The sequence below is a fragment of the Mastigoproctus giganteus genome, chromosome 8 (assembly GCF_048544385.1).
Source record: "Mastigoproctus giganteus isolate SK-2022 chromosome 8, ASM4854438v1, whole genome shotgun sequence".
NCBI lineage: Eukaryota > Metazoa > Arthropoda > Arachnida > Uropygi > Thelyphonidae > Mastigoproctus > Mastigoproctus giganteus.
The window spans coordinates 153982081-153997135 of record NC_143582.1 but is presented as its reverse complement, the minus strand read 5'-3'; the positions used below and the strand labels follow the sequence as shown (position 1 = coordinate 153997135).

Genomic DNA, 15055 nt, shown 5'->3' with positions numbered 1-15055 from the left:
ATGGGTGCCAGTAACCCTAGAGTAACATATCAACTGTGTGGTACTACACTTAGGGTGATAGAGAATAAAAACAACCTGGGGGTATTGTGAAGTCAGATATGAAGTTCTCTGAGCAGTGCAGACAGTCTTCAAGAGTAGCTCATGGTGTCTTGTCAATGATATACAGGAATTTTTTAGCAGATAAGGAGGTGATTATCCCCTTGTATAAGGCAATGGTCAGACCACACCTTGAGTATGGTATATAGGTCTGGAGGCCTCATTTTAGGAAGGATGTAGAGCTCCTGGATTGAGTACAGAGATTGAGTACAACTCTTGGAGACTAGGCACCTGTGAGGTGATCTGATTGAGTTGTATAAGGCCTTGAATGGTTTGAGCAAGTTCTGTGCTGTTGGGATTCTTCCTCTTGCCCAGATTAATCACCTGAGGGACATAAATTCAAATTGAGGAAAGACGGTGGGAGAAGGTTAAATTTCTGTTTGTTCTATATTAGTTATTTTATTTTAGTTGGATCTTAACTCTGCTTCCAAAAACATTTTTTCTGTTAATATTATTTATTGATGTGATAAAACTCTTTGTATATTTGGCATCTGTGGTATTTGTGTTAAAACTGATATCTCTGAAAAACACATTTGTAGTTTTGTTCCCAAACAGGATTTTCATGATCTGATTTAATATTTTTGGCAATCTTTGCATTTCCAGAAATGTTAAATAGAATGGATAGCTTATCTTCTTTCCTTAATTATATATTTTTTACTTTACTGAAAGATACTCCTACTCCTGTTACTTCATTAACATGTATGTAATTTAAAATTTCAGTCTTGAATTCTGTAGAACAAAACGTTTGGGAAACATTACATATAATTTCACAAGTCTTACTGCTCATTGCCTTTCTTGTACTAAATTTCAGCATTTTAACATGGATAAGAAACACTTTTTTTTTTTCTTTTTTTTTTTTTAAATGTTCTTAACCTGATTCTAATGGATTTTTTCAAAAGGAGGACAACATAGCAGAAATGGTATAAATTTTTGATCTAGTTTGAGTACAATTGTAAGGGTAGTGTTCAAGTTATTATTAGTAGTTGCAAATGACAGGGAAGCATACTTATAGAGTATCAGCCATAAAAAAAAAACTACCTCATAATTTGTTCATCCCCCATAATAATTTTTCTAATCCTTCCTTAAATTTTTGCCTCGTGCAACCATCCTTTTTCAGTTTAAACTTATGTTCCCTTATATGTTTGTCCAAAAAAGAGTAAGGACACCATCAGAATGTTGTTCACTCAATCCATTTAAAGCCTTAAACACTTCACTCAGGTCTCCTCATAGGTGCCTAGTTTCCAGACTGCAATTTGCAGCAATGAAGTCTTTCTTGGTAGCAGTAATTTGTGCCCCCGACTTATCTTATTACCGGTATATAGTATTTAAGATGCAACTGAACCAGTGCCTTATACAGTGGAAAAATTGCCTCCTTGTCCCTACTGGCATAATTCCTGTATACCATTGACAGAACCACAGCCTGCCTTAACAGCTTCTCTGTACTGCACAGAAAATTTCATGTAGGTCTGTACAATCATCCCACACTTTTTTGTTTTCCAGCCTTCTTGAGTGTGGTACAGCCGAATTTTATGTTCTGGGATTACTTCTCCCATGTGTAGTACTTTGCATTTATAAACGTTAAACCTCAGTTGCCACTTCTCAGCCCGTCTGTCTAATTTCTTTATGGCTTATTGTAGTATCACATTCTGATTCCTGTCATTAAATATCTTGCCAAACTTTGTATTATCACATATTTAAACATTCAAGTTGCTATGCTTTCATCCAAATCATTAATAAATATTGAAAACAGTAAGGTACCCAACACTGAACCCTGGGAACTCCAAAAAGAGCAGTGCCTATCAGTAACCACTATTTGGCTTCTTAACCATGCCTTTCCTTAGCAATGACTTGCCTCTAATCTTACAGTGCTACAATTTGTACAATTTTATTTATTTTTTTATTTATTTATTTTTTTTTTTTTGCACTTCTTTTGTTACTGATGCAGACTAACTAATCAGATTGGTCAGAGAAGAGTTCCCATTAACAAATCCATTTTGAAAGTGTTGCATAACTGCATTACTTCTTTAACCACTGAATCCATTGTTTTTTCTGGGGCGAAAGTCAGTATCTGTAGCACTCTGAGACAGAGTGGAGAGACTCTGTTAGAGTTGTATCATTAGTTAACCTAATTACCCTCTTCTGAATGGAATCTAAAAGCCTGAGAGAGGTTTTTTGGGCTCTGCCCCAGATGTGGGAACAATATTCCATGGTATGGCAGATTTGCGATATGTACAGAGTGAACGGCTGTTTGGAAGAAAAGTAATGATGAGAGCAAAAGAGAAAACCAAGTTTTTTAGATGCAGAGGAAGCAGTATTTGTAATGTGCTTAGAAGTCAGGGTAATCCCCAAAAGACATATATCATTTTGCCTAGAAATTGGAGTGTAACCAAATCTAAGCATAGGAGCAGAATAATCCTTTTTGCGAGATATAAGACAAGACTGAGTTTTAGAACAATTGAAATCAACTTTGCCCCAGTGGAGGATTACCTGGAGATCAGCATTTAAGGAACTGATAGCAGATATTCGAGAAGTTGAAGCTGATTGAGCAGGGCGAGGTTTCTCAAACTGAAAGTGGAATGCAGTGGGCTATCATCAGCAAAACTATGGATAGGATTTCCAGTCAATCAAAGAAGGTCATTAATATATAAGAGGAAAAGATTGGGGGAAAGAACTGAACCTTGGGGGACACCATCATTAGTGAAAAGCTAGAAGACAGAGAGCCATCTACCATCACCCTCATTGAGTGGCCAGAGAGAAAGCTGGATATACCCAATTACAAAAAGCAGTTGGCAAACCATAAGATGGAAGCTTGTTTAGAAGACCTTTATGCCAAACACGATCAAAAGCCTTTGAGATGTTAAGAGCAACTGATTGTGTTTCACCGAACTTTTCCATTGAATTTGTCCTTTGGAAAATTAAATGCACTAGGCATAATCCTTATGGGTTTTTATAATTAACTATATAAAATCGGTGTAAATACACCATAGTTAACCCATATATTTGAGCTACGATTGTAGCGTAGAAGGCATCGTTTTAAATGTATCTCATAATGTGGTTGCCTTCACAACAAGATAGCTACTATTGAATTACTTCAAATAAATAACGCTTCTCTAGTAGAGAAGGCTACTGTTATTTATTTTCAGCGGTACCACCACCCAGACGATCGTTTCGAAGCTTCTTGGCTTCGTCATCAGTGAGCGGGTAGGTACCCAGGTAATACAACAAGCCATCTCAGTTGCGAAGTTATATCCACATTATGAGAGATGCCAGAAGGGTGTGGTGGTAATGTATTTGGAAAATTAAATGCACTAGGCATAATCCTTATGGGTTTTTATAATTAACTATATAAAATCGGTGTAAATACTGATGACGAAGCCAAGAAGCTTCGAAACGATCGTCTGGGTGGTGGTACCGCTGAAAATAAATAACAGTAGCCTTCTCTACTAGAGAAGCGTTATTTATTTGAAGTAATTCAATAGTAGCTATCTTGTTGTGAAGGCAACCACATTATGAGATACATTTAAAACGATGCCTTCTACGCTACAATCGTAGCTCAAATATATGGGTTAACTATGGTGTATTTACACCGATTTTATATAGTTAATTATAAAAAACCCATAAGGATTATGCCTAGTGCATTTAATTTTCCAAATACATTACCACCACACCCTTCTGGCATCTCTCATAATGTGGATATAACTTCGCAACTGAGATGGCTTGTTGTATTACCTGGGTACCTACCCGCTCACTGATGACGAAGCCAAGAAGCTTCGAAACGATCGTCTGGGTGGTGGTACCGCTGAAAATAAATAACAGTAGCCTTCTCTACTAGAGAAGCGTTATTTATTTGAAGTAATTCAATAGTAGCTATCTTGTTGTGAAGGCAACCACATTATGAGATACATTTAAAACGATGCCTTCTACGCTACAATCGTAGCTCAAATATATGGGTTAACTATGGTGTATTTACACCGATTTTATATAGTTAATTATAAAAACCCATAAGGATTATGCCTAGTGCATTTAATTTTCCAAATACATTACCACCACACCCTTCTGGCATCTCTCATAATGTGGATATAACTTCGCAACTGAGATGGCTTGTTGTATTACCTGGGTACCTACCCGCTCACTGATGACGAAGCCAAGAAGCTTCGAAATGATCGTCTGGGTGGTGGTACCGCTGAAAATAAATAACAGTAGCCTTCTCTACTAGAGAAGCGTTATTTATTTGAAGTAATTCAATAGTAGCTATCTTGTTGTGAAGGCAACCACATTATGAGATACATTTAAAACGATGCCTTCTACGCTACAATCGTAGCTCAAATATATGGGTTAACTATGGTGTATTTACACCGATTTTATATAGTTAATTGAATTTGTCCATAAATGGGCAACATTAGCCAGAATATCACCAGTGGATCGAAACTGATGGAATCCATACTGGCGATCGTTGATTAGATGGAAGGTTTCTAGATAGTTTGAGTTGGTGGTTAATTGATTTCCCCATTACTTTAGAAAGAGCAGAAGTAATTGCAATGGGACAATAATTGGATGGGAGTGATTTGTCACCCTTTTTAGGAACTGGCTGGATATGAGCAAATTTCCAAGCAGAAGGAAAAACACCTTTGGGCTAAGAACGTAGTAGTAGTAGTAGTAGTGGCACTTGATGCAAGAAAGCAAGTGTAGGAGCTTATGCAGCATCAGCCAAAAAAAAAAAAAAAAAAAAAAATCACACCATACCCTCCAATTGCCTGTCCAGTTCCTCCTTAAATTTATTTAACCTATCAACTTCCACAACGACAGATGGAAGTTTGTTCCAGCAATTAACCACCCGCTGGCTAAAGGCAAATTTCCGCACATCTATTCTACATCTATCCTTTCTTAATTTGAACTTATGTCCCCGTAGGTTCGTATTCTGAACAAGTGGGAGGATCCCATCAGAATTCAGCGTGCTCAACCCATTCAAGGCCTTATAGACCTCAATCAGATCACCGCGCAGGTGCCTAGTCTCCAGCCACTGCAATTTGCAGAACTTAAGCCTCTCTTGGTAAGAGGATCCCTTCATTCCCCTCACCAATCGTGTTGCTCTTCTCTGTACACGCTCAAGCAAATCTACATCCTTCCTAAAATGAGGCCTCCAGACCTGTACGCAGTACTCAAGGCGTGGCCTGACCATTGCCTTATACAGAGGGACAATCACCTCCTTTTCCCTGCTAGCAAAATTCCTATATATCATTGACAAAACCCCATGACCTGCCCTAGCAGCCTGTCTACATTGCTCAGAAAACTTCATATCTGACTGCACAATTACTCCCAGGTCTTTTTCATTTTCTACCACCTTAAGTGTAGTACCACACAGTTGGTACGTTTCTCTGGGGTTACTTCAACCCATATGCAATACTTTGCATTTGTCAAGGTTAAACTTCAGTTGCCACTTCTTAGCCCATCTGCCCAAATTATCTAGATCCTGTTGCAGTAGCACACTGCCATTACTGTCATTAACAACCCTGCCAACCTTCGTGTCATCTGCAAACTTCGACATTAAGCCTGATATACCTTCATCAATATCATTGATAAATATACAAAACAACAGTGGACCCAACACCAAACCCTGTGGGACTCCACTAATAACATTAGTCCACGAAGAGCAGCACCCATTGATTACCACCCTCTGTCTTCTCCCACTTAACCATCCTTTTATCCATTGTAGCAACTTACCCTTAATACCATTCTGCTCCAATTTGTACAGTAGTCTTCCATGCGCAACAGTGTCAAAAGCTTTCCTGAAATCCAAGTATATGATATCAAAATTATTTTTTGCATCCAGTTCCTTTGTGACCACATCATAATAACCAATCAAATTTGTCAGACAAGACTTTCCCTTAACAAACCCATGCTGTGTCTGAATTATTGCTGCAGTCTTGTCTAGATGATCCTGCAATGCATCTTTAACCAGTGACTCCATTATTTTACCCGGAACAGAAGTTAAACTAACTGGTCTGTATTTATTCGAGTCACCCTTCGAACCTCCTTTGTGAATTGGGGATACATTTGCACATCTCCAGTCCGTGGGAACCTCCCCTGAATCCAAGGATGCTCTCATAATTATGGCTAAGGGTTTGCTTAGTTGCTTTGCCGCCTCCTTTAATATAACTGGATAGATCCCATCCGCCCCAGGTGCCTTTCTTATGTTTAACTTCAACAATTTCTCCTCCACTTTGCTCTCAGTTATTACAAAATCATTAAGCACACTGCTACAATTTGATAACCTTCTTCCATTTTCAAACTGTAATGATTCCTCACGTGTGAATGTAGATGCAAAATACTCATTCAGTTTGTTTGCTATCTGAGCAGGATCATCAACAGTCGAACCATCGATGTCAAGTGGACCAATCATATTCAGCCCCTTCCTTTTAGAGTTTATATAAGTAAAGAAATCCTTGCTGTTTTTCTTAGCATCTTTTGCCAAAGATTTCTCGTAATCCGCCTTTGCCTGCCGAACCTCCTTTGTGACCTGATTACAGACTAGCTTATATCTGCTACAGGCTTCTGCGTCGCCTGATAATTTATATGCATCCCATGCATTTTTCTTCTCTGTCACGAGTCTCATTAGTTCATTTGATAACCATTTAGGCCTAAACCTTGAACAATATTTCTTCATCGGTATGAAAAGTCTAGTAGCTTCCACGATTAATTCCTTGAATGCTTCCCACTTAGAATTTACTGTTTGTAACATCGTCAGTCGATCCCACTGTACAGAATTTAAAAACTGTCTGAGACCACTGTACTCCCCTTTACGGAAGCAAAAACCCTTTCCTTTACCCCTGACGGTAGTTACCTCTTTGAGTAAATCCCACTTCAGCACACTGTGATCACTGCCACCTAGTGGTTCCTTTATCTGCAAATTCTTAATACACGAATGATCACTGCTGATAACCAGATCAAGAGTATTACTTTCTCTGGTTGCCTCTCGAACATGCTGCTGCAGAAAACAATCATCCAATAAATCCACAAAAGTCTGACTAGTGTGTGAGTGACCAACCCACAAGTTCCAGTCAATATCTGGGAAGTTAAAATCCCCCATTATAAGACATTCTGATTTACTGGCCCACTCTATTTCTCTGTACAATTGTTCATTGTACTCATTCGAGTCATTAGGCCTATAACACACTCCTACTCTTATTTTTGCTTTTGCAGTGCTTATGTCACACCAAACTGACTCAACAGTGCACTGTCCATCTATATCAACTGGATGCACTTCTTTTGATTTTATGTTTTTCTTAATTAACAGCATAACACCTCCTCCCTTTCTGTCCTGTCTATCCTTTCTGTACACATTGTACTCCCCAAATTCCAGTTCTGCATTCCTTATATCTTTGTGACACCACGTCTCTGCTATCCCAACAATATCCGCCTTTGATGTCTTGACCAACACTTCAAATTCATCAAATTTATTTACTATACTTCTAGCATTGGTATACATGCAAGCATACATGCTCCTATGCCTATTCCTTGTTACCCTAACACATCCCATATACCCAACTATTCCAGGATGACTGCCATCCGTCCCTGAAACCCCCAACACCCCTCGCTCCAGGTCGCTTCTTATTCTAATAGAAGTTGTGCAAGAATCACCTTCACCTCTGCCTGCGGTTACTGTTAAACTATTAGTCTTTGTATCCCCCCAAGCTAGCAGTTTTCCGACCCACCTAACACTGCCTCGATAGCATCAGCAAATATTCTTGCACCCTTTCTATTTAAGTGTATCCCATCCCTGTAGAAGCAATCTCTCCTGTTAACAAGTACAGTCCAGGCTGAAAAAAATTCTACCCCTTGAGCCTTGCACAATCTTTCCAGGGCCGAATTGATCGACAAGGCTCTCATCATATACTCCCTCCTATCGTGTCTGGGCAGAATTGCAGACACTTTTAAATTCAACCCTAATTCTCGGCTTTTTTTCAACAGTGACCTGTACTTGTTGAGTAATTCTGCCGGTCTCCTACTCTTAATATCATTAGTGCCAACGTGTACAACTATATCACCTTTTGTGCCCTTGAAAGATGATATCCGCTCTACAACGTCATCAACCTTTGCCCCTGGCAGACATACCCTGGTCCTGTTCGACCTATCCTTTTTACATAGCATGTTCCCCGTTTCCCTGACAATAGAGTCACCAACAACTAATAGTTCCTGTGGGACCAGCGCATTCTGCCTTGGGGGTTGCCGCTGTGTTGCGTGATGACCAAGTGCAAGCTCTGGCGTTGATGTGGGCAGCTGAGAGCTTGATGGGCCCCTCAATTTATTTCCTTCGAGGGCATCCACCCTGGCCTTCAAACTCTCATATAGGCCCATAACAACGCTGAGTTGTCGCCTGATTTCCTTACACTCCTTACATCGCGCACACACAAAGACATCCCCCATGGCAATATCATGTTCCGTTCCAGAGAGTTCGGCAAACATTTCACAAGTTGCACATTTTTTTAGGCTGTGACGCGTTGGAGAATCGCCCCCCTCAGTTCTCCCCCGAGTCACAACACTCCTGCCACTTTGTGCCCGTTGCTTTGCTGCTCTAGTTCGGGGCATGGTAGTTTAAATTAATAAAATCAATAAATTAAATGTCAGTAGTATTTGAATAGAAACTATGAAATAGAAACAGTGAAGCGTATTACTATATAATTATGCGTTAGAGCTACCTCAATTAAAAAATTTGAATTCCCTACAAAAGCTTTGAATTCCCTATATACAAAAACAATGGCTACAAAAATCGAACAAAAATAACGGTTTTACCTATCGTAAGTAAAATCCACAAAAACTCTTTATCTAAATTAAAATAAAAAATAACCAGCGTAACTATAACTATATGACTACGTATTAAGTACAATATAAAACAACAATCATGTAAATAAAAGGCAAACACTTATCGTTTTTGCGGAGCCTGTAACTGTCAGCTGTAACTTTTAAATAGAGTCAGCGCCCTCTCTGAAAAAAAGATTTTCTAGTCACAATTTCAAGTCTTTGTGACGTGAAAAAAGATGGCAAAGAACAGGAGTAAGTTCAGCAGCACAGGTTTTGAGAACAAGTGGATAAATACCATCAGAATGTGGAGCTTTCTTAGCATCAAGATTTGTCAAAATCTTTCTGACATCCTTTTGACAGAAGACCACAGGAGGCATTGAATGGAGCATGTTGGGAAGTGTTTTACCAAGATCATTAATTCCCGAGATGGAAGAAAAACGGGATGCTAGCAGGTTGGCTTTATCCTTGCTGAAGTGACAATAGAACCATCTGGTTTTCATAGAGGTGGAGCAAAGATTGGCAAAAGTTACAGCCAATAGCTTTGGCAAGAGACAATAATGCTCAGCTACCATTAGGGCAAGAAGCTAGTTTTCTGCTCTTAGCCTGTTCAAATTCTAGTTTGTACTGATTAATAACTGCTTTACAATTGTTGCGAGCTTTGATGTAGGCAGAAAATGAAACTGAAGAATTGGAAACAACCCAATTACCATATGCAACATTCTTCTCTTGAACAACCTTAGCACATTTATTGGAAAATGAAGGTTTAAATAAAGGACGAGATTTTAAAGTGGAGTGTGGAATAAATGATTCCATTCCTACAAGAATAATTTCATTGACACGATCTGAGCAAACGTTGACATCAGAAGTTTTGAAACAGTAATCCGACCAAGGGAAAGAAGAAAAGAAATCTCACAGGTCATCCCATTTTGCCTTTTTGTAATGCCAAACAACACAAGGTTGAGAATAGCCATTAGATAAAGGCTCCATTGGAGAAGAAACAATCACCAAGTTGTGATCTGAGGTGTCTAAAGGACAACTCACTTCAACCCTGTACTTAGAAGGGTTGTTTGTGAGAAAAAGGTCAAGCGTGTTGGCTGTATGGTTAGGATTGTCCGGTATGTGGTAGGTAAATGAACAGTCTATGCTAAGTCATTAGTAATTGCAAAAGCATCGGCACCTCGATCAGCTGGGTCTTTGTGACTAGAAAACAGAAACCAGCTGTAGTTGTGAACATTAGAATCACCAAGGAAAATTACCTCACTGTTGGGAAAGTTGGACTGGAGAAAGTCAAGTTACAAAGAGGGGAAGTCAAAGAGTTCCAAGTGATTAGTGGAGTTGGGAGAACGGTAGAGATAACAGAAGAATTTGACAGAATGAGGTAGAGAGATTTTAAGCCAGAGAAGATCGAAAAACAGAGATTCCAAAGTACCGAGTCTGACAGGGAATATCGGACTGGACATATGTACAAGTTCCACCTTTGAGGCGAAAGGAATCATACAGCGAATAATTTGGGAAACTGAGATGAGCAGTGGTTGAGTCAACCGATAACTGAGATTCTGTTAGAAAAAGTACGTTGGGTTTGGCAGACTGTAAGTGCAAATGGACATCATTGAGATTAGAACTGAGACCGTGTATATTTGTGAAAGGAACTAGGAAGTGTTTGGAAGGGTTAGATCTTTTCGCAGATAAGTTTGCTCTCTTAGTTTAACAATTCATGGTGTATTCAGTAGAGTGCCTCCGTAGCCAGGTGGGCAGGAGCAACGGTGCGTAGCACACACTTCTTGATTAGACCGGGGTTCGAGCCTGTCACCACCAAATACGGAGGATGCGGAAAGATCAGGGAATGACCACTGCATATCCCGGAGCAATATGGCCTTAGTTGCCAATGCTCCTAAAAACCAAATAACTAACTAAATAACTAATGTATTCAATAGTAAGAAAAAGTGTGTATGAATTAGTGAAATTTTTGGATATATGGCATACACATTTTAAGAATATACCCAGATCCTTGACTTAACATGGCCTCAACAATGCCCCCCCCCCCACACACACACACTACCTCGGACTCCCTCCAGTCACAGGACGCAGTATAACCGCAGTCGTTTTTGTGCCAGTAAAATCAAAATCAATCAGTCAATATACCCTCCAGTCACTATCTGGCAGAGTAGAAGTAACAAGATTATATACTAGCTGATCTGGAAGCCTCCTAGAGAGTTACAAATGGGTTCAGTCCGGGGTACTAACTAACGGCCAGCCTGCAAACATTGTTTTAGAGCTGTGCCCTCGAAATGTAAGGAAGTTTGAATCTCGCTATGATATTCATCATAACCTCAAAAGACATCAATCATACTGCATTGATGGAAGGGATGGGGAAGAGTTGACTGGAACTTTGCTCTGTAGACTAAACACTTCGAACCTCCAATAAGCAAAGTGGTCGTATTGCACTGGTTGATGAGAGTCATCTACCATCTAGTAAATAAGGGAAACATTTGCATCTCTGATCTGTAGGAACCCCCCCTGAATCAAGGATTCTCTCATAATTATGGTTAAGTGTTTACTGACCTCTTTTGCTGCTGCTTTTAATATAATTGCTAAGTTATTGGTCTTAATATTCTTAGTAGTCTTTTGCCTCATTAGAATAATATTGCCTGAGTGGTTTCCCATTGTGTGGATTTAACTAGGTTAATTCTTTGTTTTTGTAGAAATTTATATTTTCAAAATGAAACATGTAGCTTTGAGGTTTGCAGGAGTAATTTTTCTGTACTTGGTGTCATCTGTTTTTTTTTTCTAATTGAAGAGAAGTTTCCATTTGGACGTTATTTTGTTTGTGGTAAATTTTTTTTTTTTTTTTAATTACAGAATGGGTTTTATTGTTTCTAAGATGTTTTAAAATTTTTGTTTATTAGCCCATGGTCTTAGTAACTATGACTACATTATCTTTATCAGCTTTTGTTATATGGATGCTTTGATTGTTTTTTTTTTTTTTTTTTTTTATGTATATCTCTTGGGCAGGGATGTGCATTAAGGTCTTAATGTTTGTGTTAATTACTTTGGGAAATTATTTGCCCATGCCTGAAGGAACGTAAGAAATGACTCTTACCTGATCATCATATTATTGTTTGTTGGAGATCTTATTTGTTGGGATGTAAAAATATCCTTTGAAATTGGGGAGAATTAATTTCTCTCCCCCTGCACTACCACCAAAAACAGTAATAATGAAACTGCTAGCAATAACAACAGCAGTGGGATCCATCAATCTTGCCCTTATCAGTTAGAGATAATAGCCTGCAGAAAGAGTCATCATAACCTAGAACCAGACCACAAGTAGTCAGCCATCATCTAAACACAATACAGTGGATCCATTTCAAGAGTATAGCACAGATACTTTTGACCTTTTGTGGCAGTGTGTAGGCTAAGTGAGTTTGCATGTGAACACAGAGGTAAAAAGTTAGAGATAATAGCCTGCAGAAAGAGTCATCATAACCTAGAACCAGACCACAAGTAGTCAGCCATCATCTAAACACAATACAGTGGATCCATTTCAAGAGTATAGCACAGATACTTTTGACCTTTTGTGGCAGTGTGTAGGCTAAGTGAGTTTGCATGTGAACACAGAGGTAAAAAGTTAGAGATAATAGCCTGCAGAAAGAGTCATCATAACCTAGAACCAGACCACAAGTAGTCAGCCATCATCTAAACACAATACAGTGGATCCATTTCAAGAGTATAGCACAGATACTTTTGACCTTTTGTGGCAGTGTGTAGGCTAAGTGAGTTTGCATGTGAACACAGAGGTAAACAACAAGGTAATTGAAAATCTTTTCTAATTTCTGTATATTAACCTGCAAAGTATGAATAAACAGCTAACGAATGTTTTAGAGTAAAACTTGCAGTTCCATAACAGCATTTTTTTTTTTTTTAATAGGGAATGTTTATAAAGGATTCTAATTCTTTGGCCTTTTACAATGTACACCCTGGTTCAACTGTTGTACTACAATTGAAGGAAAGAGGTGGAAGAAAGAAGTAACAGTATGCCTGTTCCAGTTTCTATAGCATAGTCAACCCATTTTCTCTTTGTAAGTGAAGAGGTAATGGTAAAAAAAAAAAAAAAAAACTATTCACCACAATATATATATATTGTAATCTTTTGGCTTTATTACCATTGATTCATTAACAGCAACTTAAGAGTAATAAAAAAATAATAATAACCTATTTTTAATTAATACACATGGATCCACTTTCAGATTGTAAAATTGCCATTGTTATTGCTTGAAGTAAAACTGTAGAATAGCTGTATGTAAGCTTCCAGTGAGTTGTATTCTTTTTTTTTTTTTTTTTTGCATTGCTTTTCTTTCCAAAGGCATTTTATTACAAGTATTCTTTCTAGTTTAGGATTATTATATTTAAACTATGGTTTAAATTAATTATCCTAAATATATTGTGTTTATAATTGAAAATTTTATGAATTAATAAATAACATTCATATAACTGTTCTGGTCTTAGATATTCATAAAAATTCTGTTAGAATGCATCTTTCTATTTGACTCAAAGTATGAAATTATCAGCACAAATGTTTTTGCATTTATTCTTTAATAATTTATTACTATTATATATTGAAATGAATTTGTAAATGAAAATTTTTCACAAAATTAAAAAAAATTAATTTTAAAAAGCTCCTTTGCAACCCACCATTACCCATTTGTGGCCCAATGTCGTGGCACCTGCAACATTGTAAAATTCTTCATCCCATCTGATGTTACAGCTGATGTGACCATCAGAAGTACTGACTGAAATTGTTTTTCTGCTGTGCTGGTATAATTATCATATTGCCATCAATTTATACTTCATATTATAAGCAAGCTGAAAAAATAAATCAATCCTTATTGTGTATTCAGTTGTTAATAGCCTGTAGCAGAGTTTTCCTTCAGTTTAAAAGTCACAGGTTATCTTATCTGTGTCAGAGTGAGGTGTTTAGATATGGCAACCTCTTATAGAGGCTTTTCTGATGAAGAAATTGAAAAATTGTTAGAACTTTTATTCAAAATTTGAATTACTTTTGTCAGTTAGTGTTGATAATGTTATTTTTGATGGCAACTCATCACTTGAAGATTGTGTGTGGAATTAGAGACTAAGCAAGGTAAATGATGTTTGTTCAGACTTTCCCTTTACTGTTTCCTACTTGAAATTTTTTCTGCTGTTATACTGATTGTTTACACCATAGTTTCAAGAAATTGTGAAAGAAACAAATAGCCGTGCCAAGGAAATGCTCTCAAATAAGGTATTTTCCAAATATTCTATATGGTTTAACAGGGTTTCAGATTCACTAAATGAGTCTGAAATCTAGTTAAATCATAAATGACCTAAAGTTATTTTTTGATGTTATTATCAACATGGGACTATATCTGATATAAAAAAATATCAGATTTAGTCCCAGGTGTTTTAGAATGTATTTTGGATGGTGGATCTCTGCCCACCAACAGAAGAATAAACAAAAAGAATTCAAAGTAAGGGATCTGAAGTAAAAAATATATTGTATCATACAAAAGGATAGAAACATTTCATTCAAATATTATAACCCTGAATAGCCAACAAAGTGGGGGGGAGCATTGTATTTAACTAACTTAGAAACATTTGTGTATCAGATATTGTGCCATTTTTTGGAAAGCCTGCTGCTGACAGCTTTATAAGTATAGATTTGACTTTTTCTTCAAGGATTGTGCTTAATTCCATCCAAAAATTGCTTTGCAGTATTGAGAGTAGTACATTTCATTTATTCCCAGACATATTTTATAATTCAACTACTAGAACTTCATTAACTTCACATACACATGCCAGGCTTTGTCATGGGAAAAACAGAAAGGAATTACCAGAGATGAAGGCCACAAAGAAAAGCACAGGATCTTTGGATTTTAAAAGGAATATAGAGTTGAAATGTTAGCATAGCAAGACAAAAGAATCTTCCGAATCTGTTGTATTTGATCATACCTGTTTTCCTTAATACCAAAACTGAAGTAGCAACAGGATAAGTAAGAGGAGAGGAAGTTTACAAATTGTGGAAAACTGGTCACTGTTAGCATTAGCATTAGTTTAGGCATATGATGCAAGAAAACAAACTTATACAGCATCAGCCAAAAAAAAACCCTTCCCATTTCACCCATCC

At 37.6% G+C, this 15055-nt stretch overlaps 1 protein-coding gene across 1 annotated transcript in view; it reads left to right on the top strand.

The window, feature by feature from the left end:
- The window catches only part of Sf3a1 (splicing factor 3a subunit 1), a 346050-nt gene extending 333006 nt beyond the window's left edge, over positions 1 to 13044 (top strand). Inside the window, exon 21 of the mRNA XM_090379835.1 lies at positions 12821 to 13044. Coding sequence (XP_090235961.1) covers positions 12821 to 12922 — 102 coding nt within the window. The 3' untranslated portion in view covers positions 12923 to 13044. The remainder of the gene's footprint in view (positions 1 to 12820) is intronic.
- The last annotated feature ends 2011 nt before the right edge of the window (positions 13045 to 15055 follow it).